The 15311-nt window shown below is 42.8% G+C and overlaps 1 protein-coding gene across 14 annotated transcripts in view; it reads right to left on the reverse strand.

Annotated features, from left to right (window-relative positions):
- LOC122774898 (adhesion G protein-coupled receptor L2-like) overlaps nucleotides 1-15311 on the reverse strand; it is a 91147-nt gene that overhangs the window by 46685 nt on the left and 29151 nt on the right. For all 14 annotated transcript variants that reach the window (XM_044034552.1, XM_044034519.1, XM_044034537.1 and 11 more), the window contains exons 3-4: nucleotides 4239-4452; nucleotides 207-316 (exon numbers count right to left, since the gene is read on the reverse strand). In XM_044034552.1, coding sequence (XP_043890487.1) covers nucleotides 207-316; nucleotides 4239-4452 — 324 coding nt within the window. The remainder of the gene's footprint in view (nucleotides 1-206; nucleotides 317-4238; nucleotides 4453-15311) is intronic.

Here is a 15311-nt window from a genome sequence, read left to right on the forward strand (position 1 = left end):
AGGTGACCGAAAAGTTTTTTTGATTTTCCCAATTGAGATCAACTGACCTATAAACAGACTGCAACATAATATTATCATTAACATTTCTGCATTGTCTTTCATATGCTATACTATGTGCAGAGACAGTGGTTATAGCACATCTGTCTATTCTAAAGACACTTTAGAAACAGTACAATTCAGTATGTGATTAGAATGGCGATACTTACTATAGGGAACACACTCATACTGGACCTCTAAGTACTTGTAGGTGCCAGGGCATGGATCAGGAAAGACATCAGAGCCAGTGACAACCACACACTGCGTACGGTTGTTGCACCTAGGAAAGAAAAAGATTGACCAGAGATTTCATCATGACTTCCCAGAGCAAAGGTGCTCGACAAAGACAACACTAATAACTGAGCAACATTGAAACTGATGGGAATCCCAGGCCGGGCTGTCACATAAACATTCTAGTTTAAAACAGAGAGGGGACGGAAAACATTAAGGACGAGTACAATGAATGTGCGTGGACATGATAATGAATAACCAAGTGAGAGCAGCAGCTGGAGGCACGTTAGGAATTAGCGAAGGCATTTCCTTTAACAGCGTCTTCATGCCGCTATTGAAAGGGAAGACATTCATTAAAAGACACACAACAGGTGGCGCTGACATGGGGCGGACTGGAATAAGTGACCTCTGCTGAAACGGGGCAGCTCCTATGCATATACGCAACAAACGCGGCATGAATGAGAGTCATTTCCATAAAGGTTATGAGGTTATTCGCCTTCCAGTTATGAAACAATGTCCGTCAGTCTGTGTGTGTGTGTGTGTGTGCGCAGATGTTTTTGGGTGGTAAAAAGAAAGTTAATGTAAAGTGAGAGATAAGGTGGGGAAGAACAGCAGAGGACTGAGTGTGTGTAAATACTCTACAGGGTGAAATTGGCTTTACTTCAATCAGGCTCTCTTGAGGCCAAAGGGATTGAGGATAAAGTCAGCAGCAGCAGAGGCAAACATGAAAAAAGGCACCAAAATAGGACATTTAACAATTTGCAAGCTTCAGATAAATATTTCAGAAGGTCAGCAGCAGTCATGCAAAATGGACATACATTTCAACACTGGACATGACAGTCAAAGAAACATTAGTAATTTAAGAGGCTTTCTGGGGAAAAATGCAGCACGACGACCACATGAGGCCTCGTCTGTGCACTTTCAGCCACACAAATGTGAAGGTATCGTGAATGGATGGATGGATTTATTTAACATTAAAATAATAATGAATTAAAAAAAGGTGCTAAGCCTGTTATGGACTAAACAAAGAGCATTAGCATCAACGGTGATGCTTTAGACATCACAGACAAAATGGTGCCAGCTGCACTTAAGAGATTCACTGTTATGGCTTCACTCGAGCTGCCGCGAGGGAGGAGGGTCACTGCATGAAAATGTGAACTGACTGACACTGGATGAGAGCAACAGAGTGACTTCAAACACACTGAGGAACAGAGATATGCTTTTTAATGATTTTATTTCATATTCTTCAAAGTTTATAAGCCTGACAGACAAGCATATTTACTGAAGCATTGTCCTGGTGGATCATTCCCATCTACCTGTGGCTTGCCTACATATTTCATTTTATGCTCTTCACATACATCATTTAAGAAAAGCATGTGTACGACGCTCCACTGCACTGCAGTGGCAGTTATATTTAGCGGGTTACACGTGGACAAGCTATGATTAGCTCATTCTATGCAACACAGTGTCATGGATTTAAGACAAAAACAGTAAAATGACCTTCACCTTGAACATCTACACAATGAGACTGCCGCTTATATAACTTATTCATGCATCAGTGATTATAATCCAATAAAAATAACACATAGATAGGCATTAAAGGGGCCATTCTGAGAAGTGAATAGTTTTTCATTCTTCTGATGAATGAAATGCACCGTCCTGTCTTTTGTTTTGGGTCTTCACTAACTTTTAAGGGAAATATGTGGCACTTCAGTTTCTAAATGCTCTGCTATATTTAGAAGCCAGTCGCTGATTCTGGGAGTGTGCTATGCTGTTCATTAGAAGGTTGGATTTGTTTCTTGTTGTTGTCGTTAACGTTGCTCAAAGAGCTACAGCTGCAGGAAATGAACTCACGAGAACAACAAGAGTGAACCGAATCACTTAAACAAAAACAAACGCAGCAACCTGAAAGCTGCTCTGAGACACACAGTAGGTCCACGGCGTTTGAAATCCATTCCCTGTATTTCACCTGTGATCGTCATTAGACCTATTATCAACATGTATTAGTATTGATTTGTGCAGCTTTAAGTACAGGATCTAAATGTGCAGACACTACTGCTACATTTCAAGTTGTAAGAAGTCGCTCTGTATTTTCTGCAGGTACTCCTGCCATGGAGAACGGAGGGAGGTGTTGTTGCTAAGCATTTTGACACGCTTCCTCTGTTTTAAACTACTGCTAAAATAGCTCCCCGTAATCTCTACAACACCGAGCACAGCCTCGCGTTGGTAAGACGTCTGATTCCTGCTGACTTTTCTATCAAAGGGCTGCATCTCTGACCAGGTAAAAGGTTTATTCTGCATGTTTGACTGGGTCAAACGTCTGAAATAAGGCAAATAAAAAGGCGGCAGTGCAATCTTGTCTCCTCATATTGTGGCGGGATAGTCTGTGTACCTACACAACACAGCGAGGCTGGCAGGCAGGGGAGTGAGACGCGCAGTCCATTTACAGTACATGTCCAATGGAAAGATCACCTGAATATTAAACAGGCAGGGTGACTGACTGTGAGTTGCCATGAGTCCCCCCCATGCATTTTTCATTCAGCCACATTCTTGTCAACATCCGAATATTTTACTTGACAAAACACTTTGATGCCAATGCTGTTGAAAATCAAAACATCTGATTCCTGTCTAGTTGTTTTTGCTGCAGAGAGACTGACGGCTGATGAATAATTTTTGTCGCAATTTTCAAACCGACAAAACTGCCTCTCCGTGCAGTAGGCTCCCCACTGTGTCTATCTCCCCAATCTCTTTTAATATGTTTGTTTACCGTATCTGTCTGCCGTGCTAATGCATTTTGTTAATCATCACAATGTTGGCAGTTTTTGTCCCTAACTGTGGTGTTTTTGTTTGTTTGCCGCAGCCTGAAGGAAGAGTGAACAGGGTCTCCCAAAACTTTGTGACAGCTTCAATGTCCCTGGTTATCATGTCAACGTTAATTACAGTCGAGAATCCATTTCCTCTGATCTGAATCATTAGAATAATTCCGATGATTAAGGGCTTGTGGTGCAGCTTGTGGTGCAGTGTTCTCAAAGCTTTTCACACACACACACACACACACGGCGCCTCCGGGGAATCTTCTACAGCGATAAGAAAAATCGCAAGTGAGATTCAGACATGTCAACAGATGTGGTGAAAATTGTAGCAGGTGGCAGGCAAACTGAAGGGCACGGATGTTACTATGCGAGTGCCGTGGGACTCAGTTGCAAATTTAGAAAAGTCAGACAGTGGGACCTATTCCGGAGCAATTTTGTTGTGCTGCACCTTTATACACATCAGGGGAGTAAAGACGTGAATGAAGCTGGGCGAAACCTCAGAGGGGTCGGTCGGCGAGTGACGACGATAAGAAGGTAGCTTGAAAGAGGGAGGGAGCAAGTTAGGACAGAGCAGTGCATTAGAAGATGAACTGTGCTAGTTACTATTCATGAATAGTTCATCCAGTGCCCTTCAGAAACACACACTCCTCTAGGAGCAAGCAGCAGTCGAGCTGAAGTGTTGCTGCGCCGTCTTTGACAACGAGGCAGCGTCCTGTGAGATGGTAACCGGCATGAAAGGCACGGGGATGGGCATGGCTCAGTACCTGAGGCAGCACCACTTCAATTGCAGTACAAGTGTTTGAACGAAGTAAGCCCAGTATTCCAGTTAGGGAATTAAGAGGGTGTTCTTGTGTGACTTGTTGTGTGTCTGAGCTGCGGTGATTATGATTCAAACAGCGGCAACAACACACAGCTGGTGTGAACGCTGGATTTCAAAATGCCACCTACATAGTGGAGTCGATATTTTTTCTTTTTAAAAGGTGTGAGCTGTTGATTAATTGTCCTGCGTGTAGGTGGGTGCACAAGCAGGGTGATAACTAAAATGATTCTTTTGTTTTGTGTGTGCAGAAAAATGTTCGGTGCAATTATAATTTTCCTCCTCAGCTCCTGGTTATATTTTTTGAAACGAGATCCCTCCACTCCCCAGCAGCATCTCACCTTTGTGAGATGATCTTGTAGGCGTCGGGCAGGTAGCAGTTGACGTTCTCCATCTGAAATGGGTCGGCGTCGCAGATCTTGTCGTCAGTGCGGCCATAGTTGGCCGTCTCGATCATAATGACATCACTCCCCGGGCAGCGGAGATCAATTGCATATCCTTCGCATGAGAGCTCTCTCCTGACCAGCCCGAAAGGCAAGGCTGCACGGCTGAACCCTGGTGCACACACGCACACACACACACAGAGGAAAAGAGAGGGAACTTTAAGCACACAAATAAAAAACTATAATGAGTTAAAGGATCACTGCTCCAGTACAATAAGGCCACACATCATGCAGTAAGAATCCACTGGCACACAATAAATAGCCAACAGAAGTCCAATGTTTTACCACAGTTTAAAACAGACGGTCCATTACACGCAATGCAGGAATGGAGAAAGGCGAAACAACTCAACTCCCCATCTCTCTGTGGTCTTGGATGTTGGCTAAGACATGACATTGAAAGTCACTGGAGACCAGTGGTAACCTCATAAATTCTTGAACAAATACAAAAGCTGAAGAGCATCAGGAAGGCGTCCATCTCGAGAACATTTACAGCACAGCCAATCCTACCTGGGCTGAGAATAGTGTATTTTTCAGCGATACAAGCCCTTTGCCATTTAGATTATTTTGCCTTACTTGCTCTGTAAAGTAAGATAGAAAAGAAAGAAGAAAAAAGAAAAAAAATTATCCTGGCAGCATGGAGTGTAATATAATCTATTTTACAGTGTCGGCGATCGAAGAGGGGACAGTCTGGAGTCCACACGGGGGAAAATCTATACATGGAAGCTCAGCAGATGGGAGTGCAGCCAAATAGCTCTACTTTGGGGGAAAATTAACCATTTCATACAGACCTGACCCTCAAGTAATAAAATGTCTTGTCACGGGTGGATATGGAGATTCAAAAGGGGAGAGGAAGAGAGAAAAAGCGATTCATTAGTGTAGGTTCAAGGGAATTGCGGTGAAGAAAAAAATTAAACCTGAGAAAATAATTAAGTACAACGTGCAAACGTGTTCCATTTTAGACGTGAAAGCAGAGCACCATTGTTTGTGTCAATGGTTGGCCTCGTGTGTGTGTGTGTGTGTGTGGGGGGGAGGGCAGCTGCCATTTGTATTTTCTGGTCTGCTCTCCCCTAATTAGCCCTCCTTTCAGCATGTTACCTTTTCCATGCTCCCACTGGACCACGCGTATTGTCATGTACCAACACTTACCACACTAGGTTCACTTTGCCCCCTCACTTTAATTATGCTCACCCTTTTGACAGTCGGGGCCTTACGCAATTACCATTGTTTGAGCTGAAGTGAGTCCGGCTCGACATTCCTTTCCTTGAAAAACCTCCGACCCACATGTCTGTTAGTCATTTCAGCCTGCTGTGTCTGGCTCGCGCATAATGATATTCTATGTCACTCTGCATGTCACACCAGCAGACAGAAAACACACACACACACACACACACACACACAGTAAGACATCTGTGAAAAATGCACTGAAATAAAATGTTGAAGTCATTTCATATTAGGAGAAACCTCTGCACACACTAGTAATAGTAGCAGTTAAGTAGTATAACAAAATATGAACCTAATGGTATAAATTCTCTGGCACTTGGCCACCAGACATTTCATTATAATAGCATGATCTATTTAATGGCCAGTAGATTCTGCTTAGCTGGACTGTTTATCACCTCATTAGGAGACGTCAGCGCAGTCGAATCGTGAGTGGGGGCCCGTGAGGTCACTCCATCTCCTCCAATAACCCGCACAATCGCGCAAACCTTTCAGAAAGCCTGTCCAGAGTGGTGCATGATAAAATACAAAGAAAGTTGCCGGCTTCACTGCGAAGACTAATGATTGTTCCGCCTGCCATTCCTCACGGACGGAGTGACGGGTTTATCACGGCAGCTACAGAGAGCCGACAGAAAGAATGCATTTCATGGAGTTTTAAAATTCTGAGCGGAGAGACCGACCTTCAGATAAAACACCCTCGCAGACACATACACACACGCCATCTGCCTCCATAACCTACTTTCTCTGGCTGGCCACTTGTGATTCAGCCCATCTATCGGTCCACTATTGCATGATGGCACGCTGCTGTCAACAGATGCCTAGCGATTGATTAGGCTTGTGCCTCGCTGGCCTCCTCCTTCTCCACCCTCGCTTGTATAGATCTCTCTGGTCATAGGCTAAGGCTACATCAATTAAGGGGAGTATCTCTAGACTGTACTGGCGGCCTAGAGAACAAATTGCTTCTTTTCCAAACCGCGGATAGCCGCTGTCTCATTAATGACGGTCTTGTCAACTTGTAATTGTGCAACTAATGACAAATCTGTGTGGAAATTGCAGATGTGCAGTGTATTCAAAGAAGTTTTCTATTTGTATTTTTTGCTCTGTAGGAGGAGAAGTGTTGAATTCAAGGGGATGTACAGTATATTTGGCTGACTTACATGTTGCATAAGATCTTAGGAGAGGAGCACAGCTAAACTACTGTGTGACAACAAGGGGTTCTGGGTGTAGGTGTTGATTTTCTTGGTTTACACAAGTTTTGTGAGATTTTAGAGAGCGCGGGTGATGTTTGCGTGCACAAACGTCGGCGTCTTAAGGAGGTATGAAAAGCTTTTCATCTCACATTCTGTGCTTTGTTTGACTGCTCAACTTTGCAGCAGTTGAAGGCTGCGACAGAAGGGCACCGGCTGAAGGGAAAACAGTGTCAAGACAACTGCAGGGTGAAAAACTCCACAACGCGAGCCCTGTCTGTCTGTGTGAGCTCAAAAAAGGAAAAGAAAGAAAATAAGTTGGCTGCATCTGTACCTCAGAAACTACACAACCAGTGAGAGAATTGAATAATGCTTTGTAGAGAGCATTTAGTCAAATCACCATGGAGACTACTTTGACTTTGTCATAATCGGCTGTGATCCCTATTCCTGGCCTTGTTGACACGAAGCCTTATCACGCATTCTGGTCAGTGAGCGACTGCGAGGAAAGTAGCTTTTCAGATTCCTGCCCCTGACCTGCCTGCTAAGCCATCTATTGAGCTCAAGAGAGCAAAGCAAAAGGCTGGGACCACTTCTCAATATGTTGCATTGTGGGAGTTTTTTTCTCCTCTCTCATTGTCAGCCTTTAATTTACTCACAAACTCCCCGCTCCGAACCCCCGTACATATTTTGTTTTCTATCAACACCCTTGAAATTGGAAGTGGCACTGAGGCTCGGATGGACACATAGGAAAACATCCACAGAGCAACACGTTGTGCCTTTTAAATCCCCCGGAGATAAAAACAAAAGAAAATGGAGGTTTTATGTCAAGATGTTGCCATTTAGTGGTTGTGCCAACAAAAAAAAAAAAAACACATGTTCAGGTTAAATCTTTGCTGGTGTTACTTTTTAAGATCACAGCTGTGACCAAACGTTAACCCTACAGACAGCAGAGGACTTGAGAAGTGGGATGAAAAAAAAAAAAAAAGTGGAGGAATGTTTGATCAGTGTTTAAAAAAATCTAGGCCATTTTTGGAGGGTAGACAGAGCGGTGAGGGCTGGCACAGACAGAGAGCAAAGGAGTTGGTTGACGCTTGTCATCCTTCATTAAAGCTCCTTTGATTGGTCTTTGTGGTTCTGGAAACGGCAAACAGCTGCATGCAAATGGCCCTGTTTGCCCAAGGCTGGCCCCCATTGTTCTGTGCTTGGGTTTGACAGGGACGCTTTCTCTGCAGCATAAAGGAGGGGTGTAGCCTTTAGTCAAATAAGAGTGCCCCCTCCGTGGTCACAGCAGGAGTACTTCAAGATTGTTTGTCCTTTTATGTTGTTTTATTCCTTATATTAGCAGTAGCCGACATCTTCGGAAGAATGAGGAGATATTAGAGTCAAGCTTTTCCTCCAACAGCAGGAGATGCCTCCATAATCCAATATCCGGACCGACAGAGTGGTCGCACTGCACGTTTTTTGCTCGGGTGGAGGAAGAGTTTTCAACGTGAATTCACCAACTGCAAAAAAAAAAAAAACTGAAAAAAACTAATTTGAATTTGGGATGTGGCGAACAGTTTTGTATTGTTTTCTTCGCTGCAGTATTTTTCTTATCTGCTCAGTGAAGAATTCTAGGTGTTGGCCAAGGGTTATTTTTTAAAATATGAATAAAATATGATGATACATTTTGATTAAACTTTTAATGAGTTGAGTAAAAGCAAATATGTACTACACTCAGTGCTTTTTTTTTTTTACGACAAATGTCTCAAAGTTGGACTCAAACACACAGATAATGCATGTGGCAATCGCCGCCGACTAAAATTGTTTTGGTCTTTGACATAATAGGTCAACCAGAAAATGCCCAGCACTAACAAGATGAAGGGGTGGGATACTGTCACCAAGCTTACCAGAGTCAGACATAGTACTTCATGCAGTAAAATGAGTAGTAGTTTGGAACCGTGCATGGAAATGTACACATTGTTTATGGGTGTGCCTCTGTAAACTGCCAAACTAAATTGGACTAGTTCATAAAACAAACTGTCCCATAAAACATGTGCAACGCGTGTTCTCTGCGGCCGCCTGTCAGACGTGAGACACACACACACAAGGTGGGAGATGAGAAAGGAGATTTGGGATTCACAAAACTAACACCTGCTTTTCAAATGCAGGCAACACCCTGACAGTTCTTCGCTGTGCAGCCACAGCGGCTCACATTTCATTTTAACTGTCCAAATGCGGCGAAACACCGAAAATCTAGTTGGACATATAGCCCCGTCTCCCATGACACGTTAGTCCCCGCTGTGGACCACCTTGCTGGGAACTGTTTCTAAAGACAGTGTCAGACATGACCACAAACCCCGGGGCTACACCCGCCTTTCCCAGACAACTGCTATCAGAGACTCTTGATTCCGATATAAGGGTTCTAAAATAGAAACTGGCAATATGCGCCTGAGTCCATTTGTGGTTAGACAAAGCGCTCTGAGTCATATCCCTTTTCTCTTTCTGGTGATGTATGAATTGGACGACTTGCCACTTCAAATTTCAAATCCACCTTTTGTGTTCGTAGCCATAGACCCCCTTCTTCTAATTCACCTCTCGTTTATTTCACCAAAAGAAAATGATGGGAGAGGCAAGTTGAAACATGTCTTCACAGGGTTTGCGGCGAAGGATTTGTCGTAATGCTCTGAGACTGAGACCCTGCTGCACTCCCTCTTAACTCCTCAGGTGGATCCATTGAGAGGGAAGCGAGACGCTATCAGGTGTGTTATGTTTTCTCTTTTAGTGTTGACGCCTGAATTTCGAGGAAGAATCCTTTGCTTTTTTTTCCACCTGGGACGTACTAGATCTTTAAAACCCCTCCTCTGAACGGTGAGTCGTTATATACCAGTGATTCTTGGTATTTTGCTTCTTCTTCTAGTTTTAGGTAGTCATTAAAAAGCAGGCTTATCTGCAGTAAGAGTCACCAGCTGATGGGGATTCTGACTTGTTGTTTAGCCTTTAGTCTTTTAGTGTTGAATCAACCACGCAGCCTTCATGGGGATTTGTAATACCCTGTTACAGGATTCTTTTGTTGAAATAGTCAGTGGTGATTGTTTAAAAAAAAAAATCACCTTGAGTTTTTAGCATTAGTATTGGCTTCAGTGTGGAAGTCAGAGTGGTTAGCCTAGAAGCTGTCAGCAACACCGAGACCTCCACGGTTGTCAGCCAAGAATGAGAACCTCAGTTTTTTGATTGTTTGTTTTATTTTCTCTGTGTGAAACTGGCCACCAGTTGTTTCAGGAATTAGGACGCGCCGCTCGAATGGAAAGATTGACAAGTAATAGATGGATGTGCCATCACTCTTCTCACCGACTGCAGCTCACAAACCTGCTTTACTTCCACCACATTTTTTTAAAAAAAGAAACACGTCCCAGAGTTAAAATGGATGTAAACTGTGTGGCCACCAACAGTAGATTCTGTGATTAAGTACTATATTTTTACTGAAGTGTAATCACACGTTCTACACACTGGTTTCCTTACGCTGTGCTGGTAAATGTTTCACCTTGGCACATTCAACCGTAAGCCACAGCAATAATCACCTCGACAAATCAATCGGTGCCTTCAGGACATTTCCAAAACGTTCCTTTAGACGTGCAAACCTCGGGTATATTTAACACCTTGCAGAAATCACTGTCTGGAATAACATGAAAAAAAAGAAGAAGAAGATTTAATTTTTGGCACAAGTGATGCACACTAAACACGGTGGATTATTTTGTCTCCCCAGAACAACTGGTGTAGACGCTGCAGAAGACTGCAGATGAAGAATCTCTCCCAAGGGAGCAAGAACTACAGGGAGAAAACAGAAAGTGGACGCTATAATGACTGGGTCTTAATCCGGCCTCAAGAATCAAGGTTTCCTGTGTCGATGGGTTGGATGATTCTTGACCCTGTGGGCGCACATCAAAGAAAGCCAGCACGGAAAAAAAGCAGAGCATCATTACATTACTAATACATATAATCCTCCAGATGCATAGCGAGTGGGTGCTTAATATAAGTCATGACAGGAATAATAAAGTTGAAGAGACATTATTGTTTTCTTTTGTTAGGTCCATGGATGTATCACTTGGATAAAAGCGAGGTATAATTCCACACCTTGTATAGTCTACCTCGAAAAACAACCCTTTCATAAGGATACAAGTAACTGTCACAGAGGCTAAACATTTGAAAGAAGAAAAAATGTTCGACTTGGAAGATGAAAAGAACATATATGCTCCCAGGAGAGTGCCATTTTGACAGAATTAGTCCATTGCTTGTTCAATGTATAATATATTGTTGCATCTTTTTCTTTTTTTTTGCAGGGGAGTTGATGAAATACACAGAAAGTGGTGAGTTACAGCAACTCAAAGTGCAGCAGGGGGGTAGTTTCACCAGATTGATCTACGCTGAGTGACACTTAACTCCCCGTAAAGCCCATATTTTACCCCAGCACTGAAAAACCCACCTTGATTTTACACTCAAGAGAACCTCACGGAATAAGTCAGGTAAGGATGGGGATGAAGAAGGGAAAAAGGAGGAGGAAAAAAAGGGGGTAGGGTTTGTCTCTGTGATATTCATGTTTGTGTTTTTCTTCACCATTTTACCCTCCTCGTCAACCCCGCGTCTCTTCCACCCAACCCTGGCTTTGCAGAGCTGAACCCAGGCTTACTCGGTATGTCACGTAGACAGCGTGTCAGGAAAAGCTGCAGCTGGAACGTGGATTACATAAATAATGAGCCACAAACTACAAGGATGACTAGGGACTGAGATCGAGGCCTTGAGACAATAATGAAAAGGCAATTCTGATAAGGGGTTTATCTTCATGCAAGGCCAGCAGTGACCTCAAACACAATAGTCATATCACCTTCACAGGGCACAAATCCATTATGGTGCTCTGTGTCGCCAAACACACCGTGCTGGAGTGATTTTGTTATGCACATGAGGAAGTACAACATTTGAGATATGACTTCTACAGACACACACACGCAAAATAAAGTACATATATATATATATATATACGTGTGTGTGTGTGTGTTTTTGACATTCGTTTTTCATCTGGTGCACAATTCATCGCACATTAAAATACAATTTTGAATGCAGTAAAGGCAGACTCTGTGCTGGCTTACATTAGCAAGTGATTCCTATCAGTATGTCTCCAGGACACATCCTGAATTCCTGAAACCTATGATCATTCTGCTGCAATGCACGCTCCAAAAAGTCATACAGTGCGCCGGACCTTGACTCTAAGGCGAATTAAATTGCTCAGGAACTTGACTTAGTAAAAGTCTCCTACTTAGGTTTGAAATTTGCCTCATGAAACTGCATCAGCCGCATTGTTTTAGACTGTTTTAGAACATTTCAAGCACAGCCGGTTTACAATCGGGAGTACACTATAGCAACGCGTGCCTACGGCTGTCTCCACTGACCGTGTGATCTTGTGATGTTGCGGCAGTCCCTCGGCTGTTGCCTATGTATCTAACAGTGTGGTCCGACAGGAGAAGCCTTTTCGGGCATTGCTACAACACTGGAGTATCTCAGAGAAAGGCCATTGAAAAAAAATACATCCATGCACATTCCTTAGCAGTTACCCACCACTATCTCCAGAGCGCTGGCCACTTTGATTGACTCGAGAGTGATGACCTTGCCCTATTCCCTTCCACTTGCATTCCAGTCAATGCGAGCAGAAAACAGGAGCACTGATAAGAAATGCTCAGATGGAGAGATGCTGATGACAGACAGTTTCCTGCCCCTCATCCTCGCTGAAACCATTGTGCCTCACACACTCCGTGAGAATATACGGTGTAGTAGAGTTGGCAACGCAAACAGTGTACGATAAAAAAAAACAAAAACAACAATTGCGCTCTTTGTGCTGCACTATTTCACCGACTTTCTCCTTTCTGTGTATTTAATTTCCTACACAGCAGGAGAGAGTTTCCTTATCGCAGAGTGTTTATACCTGCGAATCAGCTGGCGGCCTTTTGTTTGCGGGTGACCCACCCCGAGGTGACATTTAATTCCTGGACAAAAAAAATGTGTGGTCATGGTGTATGGCACAGACTCGCAGCCTGAGGAGATTACTAATACAGTGAATTCAACAGACCTGCATTCATTGCCTGCAGTGAGAGCTAGCCTGCAGGCACCGAACGAAAGAGACCCAGCACACATCATTACACTGATCTGAATCATATATGACCACTAACCTCGCAGGAGTGAGCGAAAAGAACAAGAAACCACTGTTACATGAACCAGAGTGGAAGTAGTTTTATCGTATATTTACACATCAGTCTCTCTTTTGTCAGTTTCTTCCTCCAGCCTTAAAGAAAAAAAAAGACTCACAGTGTGTGCACACACTAAAGCGCACACAAACGGTGTAGTCAAGCCCTTTTGTCAAACACCAAATTGTATCGATTGCATCCATGTCCAAGTAGATTTAGCAGTGCAAACGATAAAGAGCTTCAACAAAGACACGGATCCATCCTGAGCTGTCATGACATTTCTCATGCCGAACCACAAAGACAGAATGCAAGGGGGGAAAAAAAACAAAGTTGAATATTTGAATCTCCACATCATGAAAACACATGGCCAAATGGCCTTTGTCACAAAATACCAGATGTGTATGCACTGATTAATAAATCAGAGCTAAGACAATAGGCATGGGACCACTGCAAACTTATTAGCATTTTCGTGACTTCCAATCGTATTTTCAGTCCTCCTGGTGTCCATCAGTCTCAGCCCTTTATCTGTTGTTTCTCTCCTTCGCTCTGTGCTAACAGTACATACAGTGTATGATCCAGGCCAATTCCCAATAAACCTGTTCTCCTTTGCTGTACTTACTGTTTCTGTTTCCGTAGTGCGCCATGCTAAATTGTTTAAAATGGTGACTGAAATGCAGCCATTTTAGACGACATGTTCCCTCCGCCCCTTTTCCAAGCTGCAGTGCTAGAGTCCTGCAAACCACAACATCATCTGGGGAAAAAATGCCATACCCACATTTTCTTGTAACACACACACACACACACACATACAGTATATGTATATATTGAATAAGATGCATAATGAATTGTGTCTGCAGGAGGGGGAAAAACCTGATCTTGCACTATCAGGACAATACTACTTTAACAGGTAGAAGCAAAGATGTGTGTTGCTTGATTTGCCACGTTGTTACTCAGTAAAGGGGTCGGAGAAGTTAAGGTACAGTTAGTGGCAAAGGTGCTAAGTTGGAAACTCGCGGATGACATAATATAAACCGTTTGTGCCAGTTCCTTTTGAATGTCGGGAGCGTTTACCATTCATCACGGCGTAACTGACATTCACATTCACGACTCAGACATTCATGTTTGGGTCTAGAAGAAAACATACACTGTATATATAGCGTTAGAAAGATATTACTGGTGCAAGTATTTCGTTCGAGCAACAGCTGCCTTTGATTGCCTCAGCATTACATCTCTTTGGTGTTAAATATTACACGCGTGCCTTTTGTTTTCGCATGTTTGTTAACTCTTGAGCACTTTGATCAAATGGAATTAGTTTAGCGTTTTCCCCCCAAAGCCGTTTAAAAGTGCAGGATGAACACTGACTGAAGCACAGGTTCTTGTTGACTCTGTAAATAATTTTGTCTATCTCCCAAACCAGATTTATATTGTTGGCACACACACACACACACACACACACTACCTCGCACACAGAAAGGAAAATAATTTACATCTTTCTAAAGTGTAGACTTAATTTTATTCGAAAACCTCCTGCTTCCTCTCAAGATTAAATGCATTACTTTGTTATGACAGCTGAACCCTCCTGTGAAGCAGTGAGTTACACCAAGCAGGTCCAAAAGTTTAGATTTGGAGGCAAACTACTCTGTGGCTGTAAGCTGGACTCATCTATTATTTGAATTAGGCTGCCTGCAGAAAAAACAAGTGCAGGCGGCATTTCACTGAGGAAAGAGTGAGGTAGGCATCTGGTCCAATGTTTATACAACTTGTTATCATAAGGGGTGTGAATTGAATGGTTCTGGGATGCGGCGAGCAATTGAGAGTTAAAGCATGCTTCACAAATGAAATAAAACTGTCAGGAAACACCTAGCCCATTAAATTAAGTGAGTGTTCATCAACTGGACATAAAACAGCATCTTTTTACACTCTCACCCAAACACAATTTAAAAGACAAGTTTCTCTTCTAAAGGGAAATAGGTTTGTGTTCGCATATTGGATACAAACGGGTTCTCGCTGCTTTTTTGTTTTTACCAAAAATGCACTCAGGAAATCAGTATCACAATAAATCTAGGATGACCCTATCAAGGGTGATATTGTATTTCATTTCCTCTGAGTGGAATACTGATCCTGGAGATTCATATGACTGGCTCATTTCAATTCCATCTTCTCTTGTGGCTCCAAACTTTTCAGGTCCACAGTTATTATTATTATTATTTTGATAAAAAAAAAAAAAAAAAGAAGCATATTTTTACACATCAATATTCAGAAGTGTAGCTCGTGCACTGTTGAGAAATGGAGAGGCTGCACACTACAGTAAAGTAACATGTAAATAATAATGAGTAAATGAAAACCAATATTAA

The sequence above is a fragment of the Solea senegalensis genome, linkage group LG1 (assembly GCF_019176455.1).
Source record: "Solea senegalensis isolate Sse05_10M linkage group LG1, IFAPA_SoseM_1, whole genome shotgun sequence".
NCBI classification, from domain to species: Eukaryota; Metazoa; Chordata; class Actinopteri; order Pleuronectiformes; family Soleidae; genus Solea; species Solea senegalensis.